Here is a 13,849-nt window from a genome sequence, read left to right on the forward strand (position 1 = left end):
TCAACATAGCAAACTTCTTTATTTAAACATTTCTTTTTTATTTTCACAATTATTTAACGTTAACAATCTTTAGGGCATTCTCATGTCACTCGCTTCTTACCCCAAACAATTCAACAATACAGTTCATACAAAATAGCCTCCATAACATCATTTGTTTAGTCTTAAAATAATAGATACCAAAAGACTTATGAGAGCAATAGAAGTGTAAATAACTGTTGGCTTAACTTGGCAAAGCAACACATGAAAAGGTAGACATCAGTGGCTCTGTAGGCGGACCATGGTCTAGGATGGAGAAGACATATTGACGTGACTTCATGAAGATGTCCACCGGCTTGTGAGGAATGAATGGAGGAGACGCTTGTCCCAACTACTATTTACACAGCACATCATGGCTTCATCTTTGTGCGTATGCATCTTTTTGTGAGACTACTTGATTCTGTAGAGAACCTTCCTCTGCATGCGGTGCTGCAGCTCTCCCCTCCTCATCATCAGGTGAAGGACCTTGTAGATGGCCTGCTCTGGATACTTCTGTATATGGGAGAGGGTAGAGAGATTCTGGTCAGCGGACAGGTAAACAGGCTACAGGGTAACACGTAGGCCAACTGAGGACAGCACTCAATCATATAGACAAATGCCCAACATTCCATTGCACAAGGTACTTTTATGTGATTGACCAAGTGGTCCAGTCTCTGTTCAACACAGTATATGTTCAAAGTAGACTAGTGTAACTGACCTGCTTGGTGAAGTCCTGGACGATGCTGTGCTCGGACACCTGGGAGCCAATGGCAAAGCGTCTCTTCAGCTGCTTCTCAACACGAGAGATCATCTCCTGGTCCTCCTGAGTGGTGAAGCCCTCCACACCCGAGAGACTGCCGGACAGCGCAGCGTCCAGTGTGGACACCTGGAAGAGCCGCAGGGCCTCGTCCACCTCCTCCTCTCCAGCCACGGCCTGCAGCTTCATCTTGGCCAGGGACTCAGAGATGCGCACCACCGCCTCCAGCTGCCTACAGGGGACCAGAGAATCAAGCGTAATGACACTGAAGATAGACTGTATCCTGATTGGTAATGATGTTGTCAGGTGAAGCATCATATAGGTACCTGACAGTGATGGGGATGGAGGCTCTCCTGTCGCTCTCCCGCTCATGTTCCCTCGCTCCACTCCTCATCACCACGTATCTGTTCTTCAGCTTTTCAGCTGCCGACGCAGAGAGACGTGGGCCGCATTTCCTGTCAGGGCACATTTGACCGTTAAAACACCAAATCCCTTCATGTGTATATGCTAGTGTGTAGGATTGTTTCTCTGTGAGTAGAGTTCATGAATTCAATCTAAACAGAATATATCATACACAGGATATATTATCTGCAGAATTTTTCAAGACTCACGTTCTGGCATAGGCAATGTACTTCTTCAGTGTGGCCAGTGTGATCTCTCCCTCCACACCCTCAGTCTGTGTATGAGCACTGAGATGGACGTTCATCACGTGGCGGGCCAGAGTCTGAGAGAGAAAAGAAGGTCAATAGTGTGGATTGTGTTAACACTGCTAGCCTGGGCCGTGTTCAGTATCCCTGTGCATAAACCTTCTCCCACACACACAAACCCAGAAGACTAAAGTGTGTTCCCTCACCATGTCTCTCTGATGGTCGTGGATGTCCTTGATGATAAAGATCATGTCGAAACGGGACAAGATGGTGGGCATGAAGTCGATGTTGTCCTCTCCCTTGGTGTCGTCCCAACGGCCAAACACAGAGTTAGCAGCGGCCAGCACCGAGCAGCGGGAGTTCAGGGTGGTGGTGATGCCAGCCTTGGCAATGGAGATGGTCTGTTGCTCCATGGCTTCATGGATGGCTACTCTGTCATCCTCTCTCATCTGAGAGGAAAGAGAGACACAGTTAAGAGTCTGCAAACAAACTTGTCAAGTATTCAGCAATGTATGTACTTCTCTTGTCCATGTTCCCATACTTTGTCAAACTCATCGATGCAGACCACCCCACCATCAGCCAGCACCATGGCTCCTCCCTCCATGATGAAGCCACGGGTGACGGGGTCCCTGAGGACAGAGGCCGTCAGACCAGCAGCACTGCTGCCTTTACCTGAGGTATACACCTGACAGAGGAAGAGAGAGAGGGGATGTATGGGTTAGCGCTTTAGATAGGGGTCACTAGCACACTGATAAATTAATTGTCAAATTAAACTTCTGGAATCCATCTTTGTAATTCATATTCAAAACTATGTTGAGGGAGTGTCATAAGAGTGCTGAAATATACACTGCTCAAAAAAATAAAGGGAACACTTAAACAACATCCTAGATCTGAATGAATTAAATAATCTTATTCAATACTTTTTTCTTTACATAGTTGAATGTGCTGACAACAAAATCACACAAATTATGGAAATCAAATTTATCAACCCATGGAGGTCTGGATTTGGAGTCACCCTCAAAATTAAAGTGGAAAACCACACTACAGGCTGATCCAACTTTGATGTAATGTCCTTAAAACAAGTCAAAATGAGGCTCAGTAGTGTGTGTGGCCTCCACGTGCCTGTATGACCTCCTTACAACGCCTGGGCATGCTCCTGATGAGGTGGCGGATGGTCTCCTGAGGGATCTCCTCCAACTCCTGGACAGTCTGTGGTGCAACGTGGCGTTGGTGGATGGAGCGAGACATGATGTCCCAGATGTGCTCAATTGGATTCAGGTCTGGGGAATGGGCGGTCCATAGCATCAATGCCTTCCTCTTACAGGAACTGCTGACACACTCCAGCCACATGAGGTCTAGTATGGTCTTGCATTAGGAGGAACCCAGGGCCAACCGCACCAGCATATGGTCTCACAAGGGGTCTGAGGATCTCATCTCGGTACCTAATGGCAGTCAGGCTACCTCTGGCGAGCACATGGAGGGCTGTGCGGCCCCCCAAAGAAATGCCACCCCACGACTGACCCACCGCCAAACCGGTCATGCTGGAGGATGTTGCAGGCAGCAGAACGTTCTCCACAGCGTCTCCAGACTCTGTCACGTCTGTCACATGTGCTCAGTGTGAACCTGCTTTCATCTGTGAAGAGCACAGGGCGCCAGTGGCGAATTTGCCAATCTTGGTGTTCCTCTGGCAAATGCCAAACGTCCTGCACGGTGTTGGGCTGTAAGCACAACCCCCACCTGTGGACGTTGGGCCCTCATACCACCCTCATGGAGTCTGTTTCTGACCGTTTGAGCAGACACATGCACATTTGTGGCTTGCTGGATGTCATTTTGCAGGGCTCTGGCAGTGCTCCTCCTGCTCCTCCTTGCACAAAGGCGGAGGTAGCAGTCCTGCTGCTGGGTTGCTGCCCTCCTACGGCCTCCTCCACATCTCCTGATGTACTGGCCTGTCTCCTGGTAGCGCCTCCATGCTCTGGACACTACGCTGACAGACACAGGAAACCTTCTTGCCACAGTTCGTATTGATGTGCCATCCTGGATGAGCTGCACTACCTGAGCCACTTGTGTGGGTTGTAGACGCCGTCTCATGCTACCACTAGAGTGAAAGCACCGCCAGCATTCAAAAGTGACCAAAACATCAGCCAGGAAGCATAGGAACTGAGAAGTGGTCTGTGGTCACCACCTGCAAAACCAGTCCTTTATTGGGGTGTCTTGCTAATTGCCTATAATTTCCACCTGTTGTCTATTCCATTTGCACAACAGCATGTGAAATGTATTGTCAATCAGTGTTGCTTCCTACGTGGACAGTTTGATTTCACAGAAGTGTGATTGACTTGGAGTTACATTGTGTTGTTTAAGTGTTCCCTTTATTTTTTTGAGCAGTGTATATACACACACAGTGCTTTCAGAAAGTATTCATACCCCTTGACTTGTTCCACATGTTGTGTTACAGCCTGGATTCAAAATGGATTAAATATATCCCCCCCCCCCCCCCCCCCATCTACACACAATACCCCATAATCTAATTTACATAAGTATTCACACCCGTGAGTTAATACTTCTTAGAAGCACCGTTGACAGCGAGAACAGCTGTGAGTCTTTCTGGGTGAGTCTCTAAGAGCTTTCCACACCTGGATTGTGCAACTTGCCCATTATTATTTTCTGTCAAATTGGTTGTTGATCATTGCTAGACAACCATTTTCAGGTCTTGCCATAGATTCTCAAGTAGATTTAAGTCAAAACTGTAACTCAGCCACTCCAGTATCTTCACTGTCTTCTTGGTAAGCAACTCCAGTATAGATTTGGCCTTGTATTTTAGGTTATTGTAATGCTGAAAGGTGAATTCAGCTCCCAGTGTCTAGTGGAAAGCAGACTGAACCAGGTAGGTCTTCCTCTAGGACTTTGCCTGTGCTTAGCTCCATTCTGTGTATTTTTTATCCTGAAAAACTCCCCAGTCCTTAATGATTACAAGCATACCCATAACATGATGCAGCCCCCACTACGCTTGAAAATATGGAGAGTGGTACTCAGTAATGTGTTGTACTGGATTTGCCCCAAACATAACACTTTGTATTCAGTCAGGACAGATGGTTAATTGCTTTGCCACATTTTTTGTAGTATTACTTTAGTCCCTTGTTGCAAACAGGATGCATGTTTTGGAATATTTGAATTCTGTACAGGCTTCCTCCTTTTCACTCTGTCAATTAGGTTAGTATTGTGGAGTAACTACAATGTTGTTGATCCATCCTCAGTTCTCCTATCACAGCCATTAAACTGTGTTTTAAAGTCACCATTGGCCTCATGTTGAAATCTCTGAGCGGTTTCCTTCCTCTCCTGAGTTAGGAAAAACGCCTGCATCTTTGTAGTGACTGGGTGTATTGATATACCATCCAAAGTGTAATTCAAAACTTCACCATGCTCAAAGGGATATATATATTTTTCCATCTACCAATAAGTACCCTTCTTTGCGAGGCATTAGAAAACCTCCCTGGTCTTTGTGGTTGAAATTCACTGCTCAGCCTTACAGATAATTGTACGTGTGGGGTACAGAGATGAGGTATTCTTTCAAAAACCATGTTTAAACACTATTATTGCACACAGTGAGTCCAGGCAACTTATGTGACTTGTTAAGCATATTTTTACTCCTGAACTTATGTAGGCTTGCCATAACAGAGGGGTTGAATACTTACCGACTCAAGACATTTCAGCTTTTTATTAATTTGTAAAAATGTCAAAAAACTAAATTCCACTTTGACATTATGGGGTATTGCGTGCATGCCAGTGACAAAATCTCACTTTTATCCATTTTCAATTCAGGCTGTAACGCAACAAAATGTGGAAAAAGTCAAGGGGTGTGAATACATACACACTGTACATTAAGCCCATCCTTACCCCAATGGGAGAGCACCTCTCCACAAACTTGAGCAGCTGAGACTTGGCAGTACCGGGGTCTCCCAGCATCAGCAAGTTGATGTCTCCTCTACGGGTCAGCCCGTCAGGCAGCCTGAGACAGGAAAGGTCATTATTACCATACATACACACACACTGGAGAGAAATGTGAGCATATCAAAAATCGTAAAATTCTACGTGCAATTTCCAATGTTTATGACTCACCTCTTCCTGGAGCCGCCGAACAGCAGGCAGGCGATGGCCTTTTTCAGGTCATCACTGCCGTAGATGGAAGGAGCGAGGGAACGTGCGAGGGAGCCGTAGACGTCGGGGGAGGAGGCCAATGCTCTCAGCTCCTCCTCTTCCTGAGGGGAGACTGACCCTGTGGCCCCGCGACCTGAGAGACAAAGATAGCATTATATCTATGACACTATCCCACATAGGATATAATGTTGGATAAGTAATCTAACCTCTAGTAGCCTTATCATGCCTACCTGCTCCCTCTGTGTCCTGCTGAATGCCCACCACACGTAGGTAGGAGGAGCGGATGCCCACGCCTGCACTTTTATCTCTGCCCTTGCCCTTAGCATGGGCCACCTTCTTGATGGAGTAGATCCCCATGATGGTCACTCTGTTCCCAGGGACCACACGGTCACACAGGTACCTGAGGGGATGCAGAACACGAGCTGTAATGTGGTATGTACTCTTCGGTCTCACTTTGCACTGTGTGTATATTGGGCATGTGTTAATTGTTTTTAATTGAGAATATTGTGGTACACAGATGCTGCTGTGTGTGTTACCTGTCACAGTAGAGCTGCAGGTGGCGGGGCATCTCTCCGTGTGGCACAGCATCTGGAGCCTCCTGCAGACGGAGGGTCTGGAAGTCCACACAGACACAACGGTCTGGAATGATGAAGTAGGGATCTATAGGACACCTCACCCTGCCAGCCTGCTCACTGAGAGACAGAGAAGATATGTTTAAGAATGGAATCACACACACTATGATAAAGCAGATAATAATAAGCCATTTAGCAGACGCTTTTATCCAAAGCGACTTACAGTCATGTGTGCATACATTTTTACATATGGGTGGTCCCGGGGATCGAACCCACTACCCTGGCGTTACAAGTGCCATGCTCTACCAATTGAGCTACAGTGGACCACACTGATGATTTTACACACACACGAGGACTTTATACACTTTTCATGTACTGGAGTGTGCACACAAACACTCAACAACTCAGAGGGTCGCACTCACGTGTTGCACTTTCGGGGAAGAGCGTAGCCCTGCAGGCCTGGGGGCAGGGAGATGTTACTGATGACAGAGCGACAGCCACGACACTGCAGACACACCCTGGTGGCCTTGGCCCTCACGGCCGTGGCAGAGATGACGATCCCAGGGACCTTCACCAGCCTGGACACCTGCTCTGACTACCAGAGAGAAAGAGATGGAGTGTTCAGAGTCATGGCATGTTACATGGCTGGGAAATTGAGGGACATCTTTCATGCCACCCTCTACATGAGCCAACTGAAAGGTGAAAGGCCCAGCATTGCATCCTCAGAGGGTCTCTTACCTTGAGGTTGCGGATGGAGGCAGGATGGGCGTCACTCTTCAGCATGACCTGGATTTCCTGCACTGTCTCCTCTCCCAGGGGCCTGGGACGGGTCACCTCGTCAGCCACCTCCTGAGCGGCCTCCTCCAGCTGTCAATCATAATGTCAGGGCTCAGTTTAAAAGGATCCTTTTCAGATATAGTTATTTGTCAAATAGAAAAATAGTAGATCAGTATGATACGATCAGCAAACTATAGGAACCCATCTAATCCATGAATTATTCAGCCTGCAATTGGGCCAATTAAAACAACTCAAATTATTAGTCTATTATTATTCTATTCAAGCCTCTCACCAGAGGCAGGTTCTCAGAGGGCAGCTTGTACAGGCAGTCTGACAGGTCCTCGTCAAAGCTGGCCAGGTCCTCCATCTCCACCTCCACCCAGTACTCCCCCAGGGTGTAGTGTCTCTTCAGGTCATCTCTACAGACCAGAACACATGTCAACAATCCAACATGAACAATATAAGATATATAGATATCTTACACAGAATGTGAATTTAATCATAGGGCAAACAAAACGATTGGACATAGCTAAAAACAAACTCAATCACAGGACATTGAATAGAGTCTAACTTTATTCCTTCAAAACCATTGTGGTGATCAGTGGTAGTTAGCTAACGTTACAGTAACTGGCTACCTAACTAACTGTTAGCTAGCTGGCTAACTAACTAACTGTTAGCTAGCTGGCTAACTAACGTTAGGCATCGGTGGAACATCGTCATCACACAAACCGGCGGTAGCCATCGACAATGACTTCGTGGCACTATATACAATCTCGATCTTACCTGTATTTATAGGTGAAACCGGTGCGATCGGTTCCAACTCTGAATTGCCGAAGAAATTCACGGAATCGTTTCTTGATCTGGCTCCGTTTCACACCACCTTCATCCCCGGGTCCATCTCCACCGCCGAAGCTGTCACTGTAATACACTCCCGGGTCGTCGAAACCAGACATAATGCACCGATTATATCTACAAAGTGATGAAAATAAAGTTTGGGTGCTCAAAGTGCAATAATTCTAAACGTAAAACACTTTTTAATGACTGACTCCAATGACTTTCTGTGGACAATGAATTCCCCGCTGACTCTTTCGCGGCAAAATTTTGCGTCACTTTCCCGCGAGATCCGATATCAACGCCCTCCCTCGCTTTGCCATTGGGAGATAGGCTCGACTAGTGATAATGATTGGCTGAATACATTGCTAGAGGCATGTCCTGATTGTAGAAGGGTGGGACTTGCAAGAGTTGGTGGCGGGAAAATAACAAATAACCAGATATGAGCAAGCCAGGGACATTATATTGTGGTGGCGCTACAACAAACTGAAACAACCCGTTGTGTTTCTTCTGTGATCACAAAGTTACTAGCTACTGTTGATGCAAGCACACGTTGATTTCCCTGAATAAAAACAATACTTTAAAATATATTCTTCTAGCTTGCCCAGTATTACAACCATATCTAGCCAACATAGCTAGCTAGCTTCATAGAAAAATACAAAGTTTTGTCAAAAGTATTTTATTCATTCAACTGAGAAAAGTTGGTGAAGCATGGCGTTTGCAACGCCAGGGTTGTGGGTTCGATTCCCACTGGGGGCCAGTATGAAGAAAAAAAATGTATGCACTCACTAACTGTAAGTCACTCTGGATAAGAGCGTCTGCTAAATGACTAAAATGTTTTAAAAAATGTAAAAGCAACAAATAGCATTGACCACAATTGACCTTAGTCTGTAATACATTACCCTGTATGTAATACATTATCTTTGTCACACTGTCATTCATAGGCCTCCTCTGTAACCTGTAACCCAGTCCAAGCTCTGCAAGCTGTTTGTCTTTTTAACTTGCTTATTGGCAGCAAAATGATCCATCAGTTCTTCTATTTAAGACACGACTCCATGCTTCCTGCCTGTCTGTATGAAAGCATCCACAGCGCGGTCAATGTCCTGGTCAGTGTGGGCCGCTGAGATCTGGACCCGGATTCTGGCTTTGCCCTTTGGTACCACTGGGTAGGAGAACCCAATCACATACACTCCTGTGGGAATCAGAAGAATGAGTACTTGCAGTAGATAGACATAACACTGAAGACTTCGGTCCTTCAAGAAAGGGCAGATTGGAGGCCCGAATTCAAATGAATATTTTTTTCCCAGCCCTTGTATTCAAGCAGTGTAGTTTGCAGCCAATAGTCTATTAGGTCTATGGTGGCCAAAGGGCCCCTATGTCAACTCTGATTGTTGTCAGCTCCCATTTTGTGAGACAGAATTGTTGAATACAAAATATCAATGAGTAAATCTCTGTCTCCCTCTACAGGTTGATGTGTGTCCATTCATTTGTAATTCCACACTGCTCTGTTTGCCAGAAATCTTTTTGATCAAGCTTTTCAAAAATAGTTAAGTTCTATAAAATGAGTGGACAAAAAACCCATAGAGTATTTCAAACAAATATACAGCTTGTTTTGTAATGTTTGATAATGCTTGAAATGTTCTTGTGCTCCATTCACATTCAGCCTGAACTGTTGTCTCACCTAGTTTCAGCATGTCATCAGCCATCAGAGAGGCTAGTCTGGCGTCCCCCAGCATCACAGGACAGATAGGGTGGTCAGAGCCTGAGATGGTGAACCCAGCCTCAGTCATTTTGTTTCTGAACCTACGAGAGGGGGAGAGAATAATGACAACATGACAGAAATGGCACTCGTTCCTCATACAGTATCAATGCCTTCAACTTTCATTGTTGCTAACTGGGTTCTCTGGGAAACATGTAGTGCTCTTGAAACTGTAAACATGTGTGGAAGGATCCACTGGAGGCTGCTGAGGGGAGGACAGCTCATAATAATGGCGCAAATTGAATCGCATCAAACACATGGAAACCATGTGTTTGATACCATTCCACTTATTCCGCTGCAGTCCTCCCCAATTAAGGTGCCACCAACCTCCTGTGAAGGACACAGTACAGATAAGAGATGAAACAAGCAAGTGTTGAATGCAGAATAAACACAGATCTTGTCACTTTTTCAGCACAAGGGATTAGTCAATCTCAAGGTCAATCAATTGCTCTTTTCAAACATGTCCCTTTCATGATTTTGTTCATACGTATTTTTCACAAAGACCAACACAAAAGGCTTATCTGTTTTTGTCCATGCTCCTATGTTAACCGTTGCATAAGCTTAGAGGGTGTCTACCACATTCACCAAAACAGAGGGCCCCTCCCCGGATTCCCACCTCATGGTTTTGTCCCCGACACTCTGAGCAATCTCATTGGACGCGAGAAGCAGCTCGACAGCCCGGGTAGCGCAGCCCACGACAGGAGGGGGGAGGGAGTTGGAGAAGAGGTAGGGACGAGAGCGCTGCCTCAACAGGTCAATCAGAGGTTTAGGACCCACTGTGTACCCACCTGAGAGAAAATAGAAAGAAAACCATATCCACCTTATATATTGAGATAAACCTGACCTGAAGGTCCAGGTGGAAAGAAAAAGCTGACCCCATATCGATGTATATTTTCAAGTTTATTTTTGTCATCCATTTATGAAGTTAAATTACAGAGCCTACATTGTCAATAGTGACATTTCATAAGCATTGAGAACATACAGTACCGTTAATGGACTCCATATACTATATGGGTCTAAACTGAGGGAAACCTACCAGCTGCACCTCCCAGTGCTTTTCCCAGAGTAGAGTTGACAATGTGAACCCTGTCCATCACTCCCAGTAGCTCATCTGTGCCTCTGCAAACAAAATTGAATAACACTATTAGTCTGAATAATTGGCTACAAAACCATCATCCTTTCTAGTATTCCTAGGCATAATTACATAATTAGAGTTCTATCATAATTTCTCCATCTCTCCACCTGGACCTTCACTAACCTGCCTCGTGGGCCCATGAAGCCTGTAGCATGGCATTCATCAATGAAGACCAAGGCTCCATACTGCTCTGCCAGGTCACAGATCCCCTTTAATGGAGCCATGTCACCATCCATGGAGAACACACCATCCGTGACAACGAGGCGTAGACGAGATGACTGAAAGGGACAGGGCGCCATGATGACCAGTGATGCAAACACAGCCCATTAACACTAAAATCAATTCAGAAATCTACCCATCACTACGGTTTCAAGCTTCATGGATTTCAAGAGGATTCTGTATGATAAGCTTTATGAAAGGTACAGCTCTTCATTAAAAAAAGAAGCTGTGCAATCATATGAAGGTAGTGCAGGTATTAGGATGGGGAAGACTGGGTTAAGAAATCCTCTAGCTGGAAGATGGACAGCAGATGAAGGCAGTCTTACTTCTTACCCCTCCGTCATTATCCCACATAACAATCACCTCAAGGAGATTATTATTTCAATGCATGTATAGCACCCTCTTTACCTGGGACTCTTTCAGCTGGGTCTCCAAGTCATTCAGGTCCATGTGTTTGTATCTGAACCTCTTGGCCCGACACAATCTGATCCCATCAATAATAGAGGCATGGTTCAGCTCATCAGACAGAACTGCATCGTCGGGGCCCAACAGAACCTGATGTAGAACAGAGTGCATTACTACTTTAGGCCTGTTTAATACAGTGGCATATATACTGTAAAGACATACCATGCAACATAATGTTATAAAACAGTTATAATCACATGTTAATGTATTCAAGAATCACAAACCTCAAATAGCCCTGCGTTGGCGTCAAAACAGCTGGCATATAGGATGCAGTCCTCCCGCTCATGGAACTGAGCCAGCTTCTGCTCCAGATCTTTGTGAATGTCCTGTGGATCATATGGTAAGGAGACAATCACAGAGTACTGTGAACCACCAACAATAATAATAATAATAATAATAATATGCCATTTAGCAGACGCTTTTATCCATAGCGACTTACAGTCATGTGTGCATACATTTTTACGTATGGGTGGTCCCGGGAATCGAACCCACTACCCTGGCGTTACAAGCGCCATGCTCTACCAATTGAGCTACAGAGGACCACAACACTTGTGCAAGCAGTCTTTTGGTTACCTGTGTGCCACAGATGAATCTCACTGAGCTCAGCCCGGCACCATACTTCTTCAAGGCCTCTATCCCTGCCTCCACTACCTGGGGATGGCTGGAGAGGCCCAGATAGTTGTTTGCACAGAAATTCAATATGTCTGTATGGGGAGAGAGAGTGAAACAATAGGTAAGCATATATAAGCCAGGTCTTAGAGGACATACACATCATAACAATACTGACTCAACTCCCAGAGAAAGCTTGATTTACCAGTGGTAATTACCACAGTGACCTTGCATGACTGCTGGAGGGAGTATGAGTGGGAATTTCTGCCATTGTGTACTTACTGGCAAATACAGCAGAGTGCCAGTTGTACACATGAGAGGACATGCAGTCAATAAGCCATTCATAAATCAGCACTAGGGGTCAGTCATTCTCTGGTACACAAAGGTGAACAGTGACAACACCAGCAGCCACCACAAATCACGATAACACTAATCACACGCATAACTTCCAGTTGCCAAGTAGGGCAAGTCTCGGTCATGTAGCTAGCTACCCCAACACCATCAGGCTGAGATGAATTTCTGTGAAGTTCAGATGGGGGCAGAAAATACTAAGCTAGTAGGTAAACTAGCTAGCTAGCTTGCTACAACTCCTGGCTGTATGCAACAAGTTTGACCTCGTTGGACAACGTGGGTAGACTAGAGCTAAATTTCTCGGTGCCAACTTTTGCCACATGTTTTTCATGTCCCTGAGGGCAGCAATAGGTAGGCAAATCAATAGAATTGAAAGCTGGTGAGCTGACCCTTAACTATAACGTTCGGCTACTCACCGCCACGACTGCCGTCCACGTTGATATGAGGACCCTGCTTGGACGTGATTATTCTTTCTCCTTTCCACGTTCCACCGGTTCGGATCGTTTCAAGTTCATGCTCCAGCAGCGATCTAGCCTCGGCGACAGCTGCATAGCCCCGGTTTGAGGTGGTAGTCGAGGGTCTCAAAATACCCCTTATTGGGGTACTAAGACAACGGACAGCTGTTCTAAGAGGCATGGTGAATTTCTGTCAAAATCTTTCCAAGCAGTTGACAGGTTGTGACTAGACAGAATAACGACGTAAGGCGTGGCCAACAATAATGTAAGTGACGTCAGAGTAATATATAACTCACGTGGGCGTATCATGGAGCACCAATCAGAAGCTATGGGGAGTGTAGCGGCGTTTTCTGAATCCAACCACGTCTCAAAACATATAGCCAACGGCAGTACAGTATGAAAATAGGATAAAACTATCCCCGATCACACTTGTAGTCGATGTCATGGCGACGTTGGCTAGCTAAACTCATGCGTAGAAACACGTCGTCGGGTCTAATGGTCGTCTGGCGCCGAACTACGCATGTGCAGGCAGTCAAATCAAAGGCACTCCTTCGATGTAAAATAGTTTTTGACGAAAATAAAAACGTATCAGTTTGTCACTTTAACGAGGTTGGAGTAATAACATGTTAACCTACTTAAGACATTGGCTCGAATCTAGGTTGTGCCTTTAGATTTCGGCCTGGTCTGTTTCGTAAGCGTTCCCGGAAGTCTCGCGATGTTGCGCCTCTGGGTTTAGAAACTCCGTGGTAAAGCGACACCATGGGCGAGTTCGTTTCACATGGCCCGGTGTCCCGTAAATTGGGTTCGCAAATGTTAGACTATTATATTGGCCCTTAAATCGCCAATATCCCGGGTCACGGGGCCATGCAAAACGAACTCGCCATATTTAATTTGCAAGTAGCAACAAAGTAGCCTACTTAAGATAAAACATTTTACTTTTCAATTAAACCTGTAGAAAACCGAAACCACTGATAAAACAAAGAATAGCAACCAAAGAAACAAAGCAGTCTCTAAGTCTTTATACTTGTACACAGGAGATAGAGGTAAACAGCTTATTCTGAAAAAGGCCAATCGTGATTTATACAGAACAAAAATATAAAATGCA

General features: G+C 45.5%; 2 protein-coding genes across 2 annotated transcripts; both read right to left on the reverse strand.

Moving 5' to 3' along the window:
- Position 1: 1 nt before the first annotated feature.
- Positions 2–8,010, reverse strand: LOC311104547 (DNA replication licensing factor mcm5-like). Its single transcript, XM_084146413.1, has 14 exons — positions 7,704–8,010; positions 7,213–7,339; positions 6,882–7,010; positions 6,566–6,738; positions 6,108–6,263; positions 5,802–5,971; positions 5,533–5,704; positions 5,311–5,422; positions 1,961–2,104; positions 1,626–1,868; positions 1,384–1,496; positions 1,099–1,227; positions 734–1,004; positions 2–528 (listed from the first exon to the last, which is right to left on the reverse strand). The coding sequence occupies exons 1-14, from the start codon at positions 7,871–7,873 to the stop codon at positions 427–429; spliced, it is 2,211 nt and encodes a 736-aa protein (XP_084002539.1). The 5' UTR covers positions 7,874–8,010; the 3' UTR covers positions 2–426.
- Positions 8,011–8,418: 408 nt separating this feature from the next.
- LOC311104549 (2-amino-3-ketobutyrate coenzyme A ligase, mitochondrial-like) lies at positions 8,419–13,456 on the reverse strand. The gene is made up of 9 exons (XM_084146417.1): positions 12,706–13,456; positions 11,903–12,033; positions 11,554–11,655; positions 11,273–11,419; positions 10,769–10,923; positions 10,547–10,629; positions 10,127–10,298; positions 9,433–9,554; positions 8,419–8,943 (listed from the first exon to the last, which is right to left on the reverse strand). The coding sequence occupies exons 1-9, from the start codon at positions 12,923–12,925 to the stop codon at positions 8,792–8,794; spliced, it is 1,284 nt and encodes a 427-aa protein (XP_084002543.1). The 5' UTR covers positions 12,926–13,456; the 3' UTR covers positions 8,419–8,791.
- Between the last annotated feature and the right edge of the window lie 393 nt (positions 13,457–13,849).

The sequence above is a fragment of the Coregonus lavaretus genome (assembly GCF_964263955.1).
Source record: "Coregonus lavaretus genome assembly, chromosome: 28".
Taxonomy (NCBI): domain Eukaryota; kingdom Metazoa; phylum Chordata; class Actinopteri; order Salmoniformes; family Salmonidae; genus Coregonus; species Coregonus lavaretus.

Excerpts from the sequence above, each read along its gene's own strand:
- LOC311104547 (XM_084146413.1), bottom strand. The coding sequence starts at position 7,873 with ATGTCTGGTTTCGACGACCCGGGAGTGTATTACAGTGACAGCTTCGGC. Across the intron at positions 1,869-1,960 it reads GCATCGATGAGTTTGACAAA|ATGAGAGAGGATGACAGAGT; the intron begins GTATGGGAACAT and ends CTTTCCTCTCAG. Across the intron at positions 1,005-1,098 it reads TCCATCCCCATCACTGTCAG|GCAGCTGGAGGCGGTGGTGC; the intron begins GTACCTATATGA and ends GGTCCCCTGTAG.
- LOC311104549 (XM_084146417.1), bottom strand. The coding sequence starts at position 12,925 with ATGCCTCTTAGAACAGCTGTCCGTTGTCTTAGTACCCCAATAAGGGGT. Across the intron at positions 11,656-11,902 it reads GATTCATCTGTGGCACACAG|GACATTCACAAAGATCTGGA; the intron begins GTAACCAAAAGA and ends TATGATCCACAG. Across the intron at positions 9,555-10,126 it reads GTCGGGGACAAAACCATGAG|GTTCAGAAACAAAATGACTG; the intron begins GTGGGAATCCGG and ends CCCCTCTCGTAG.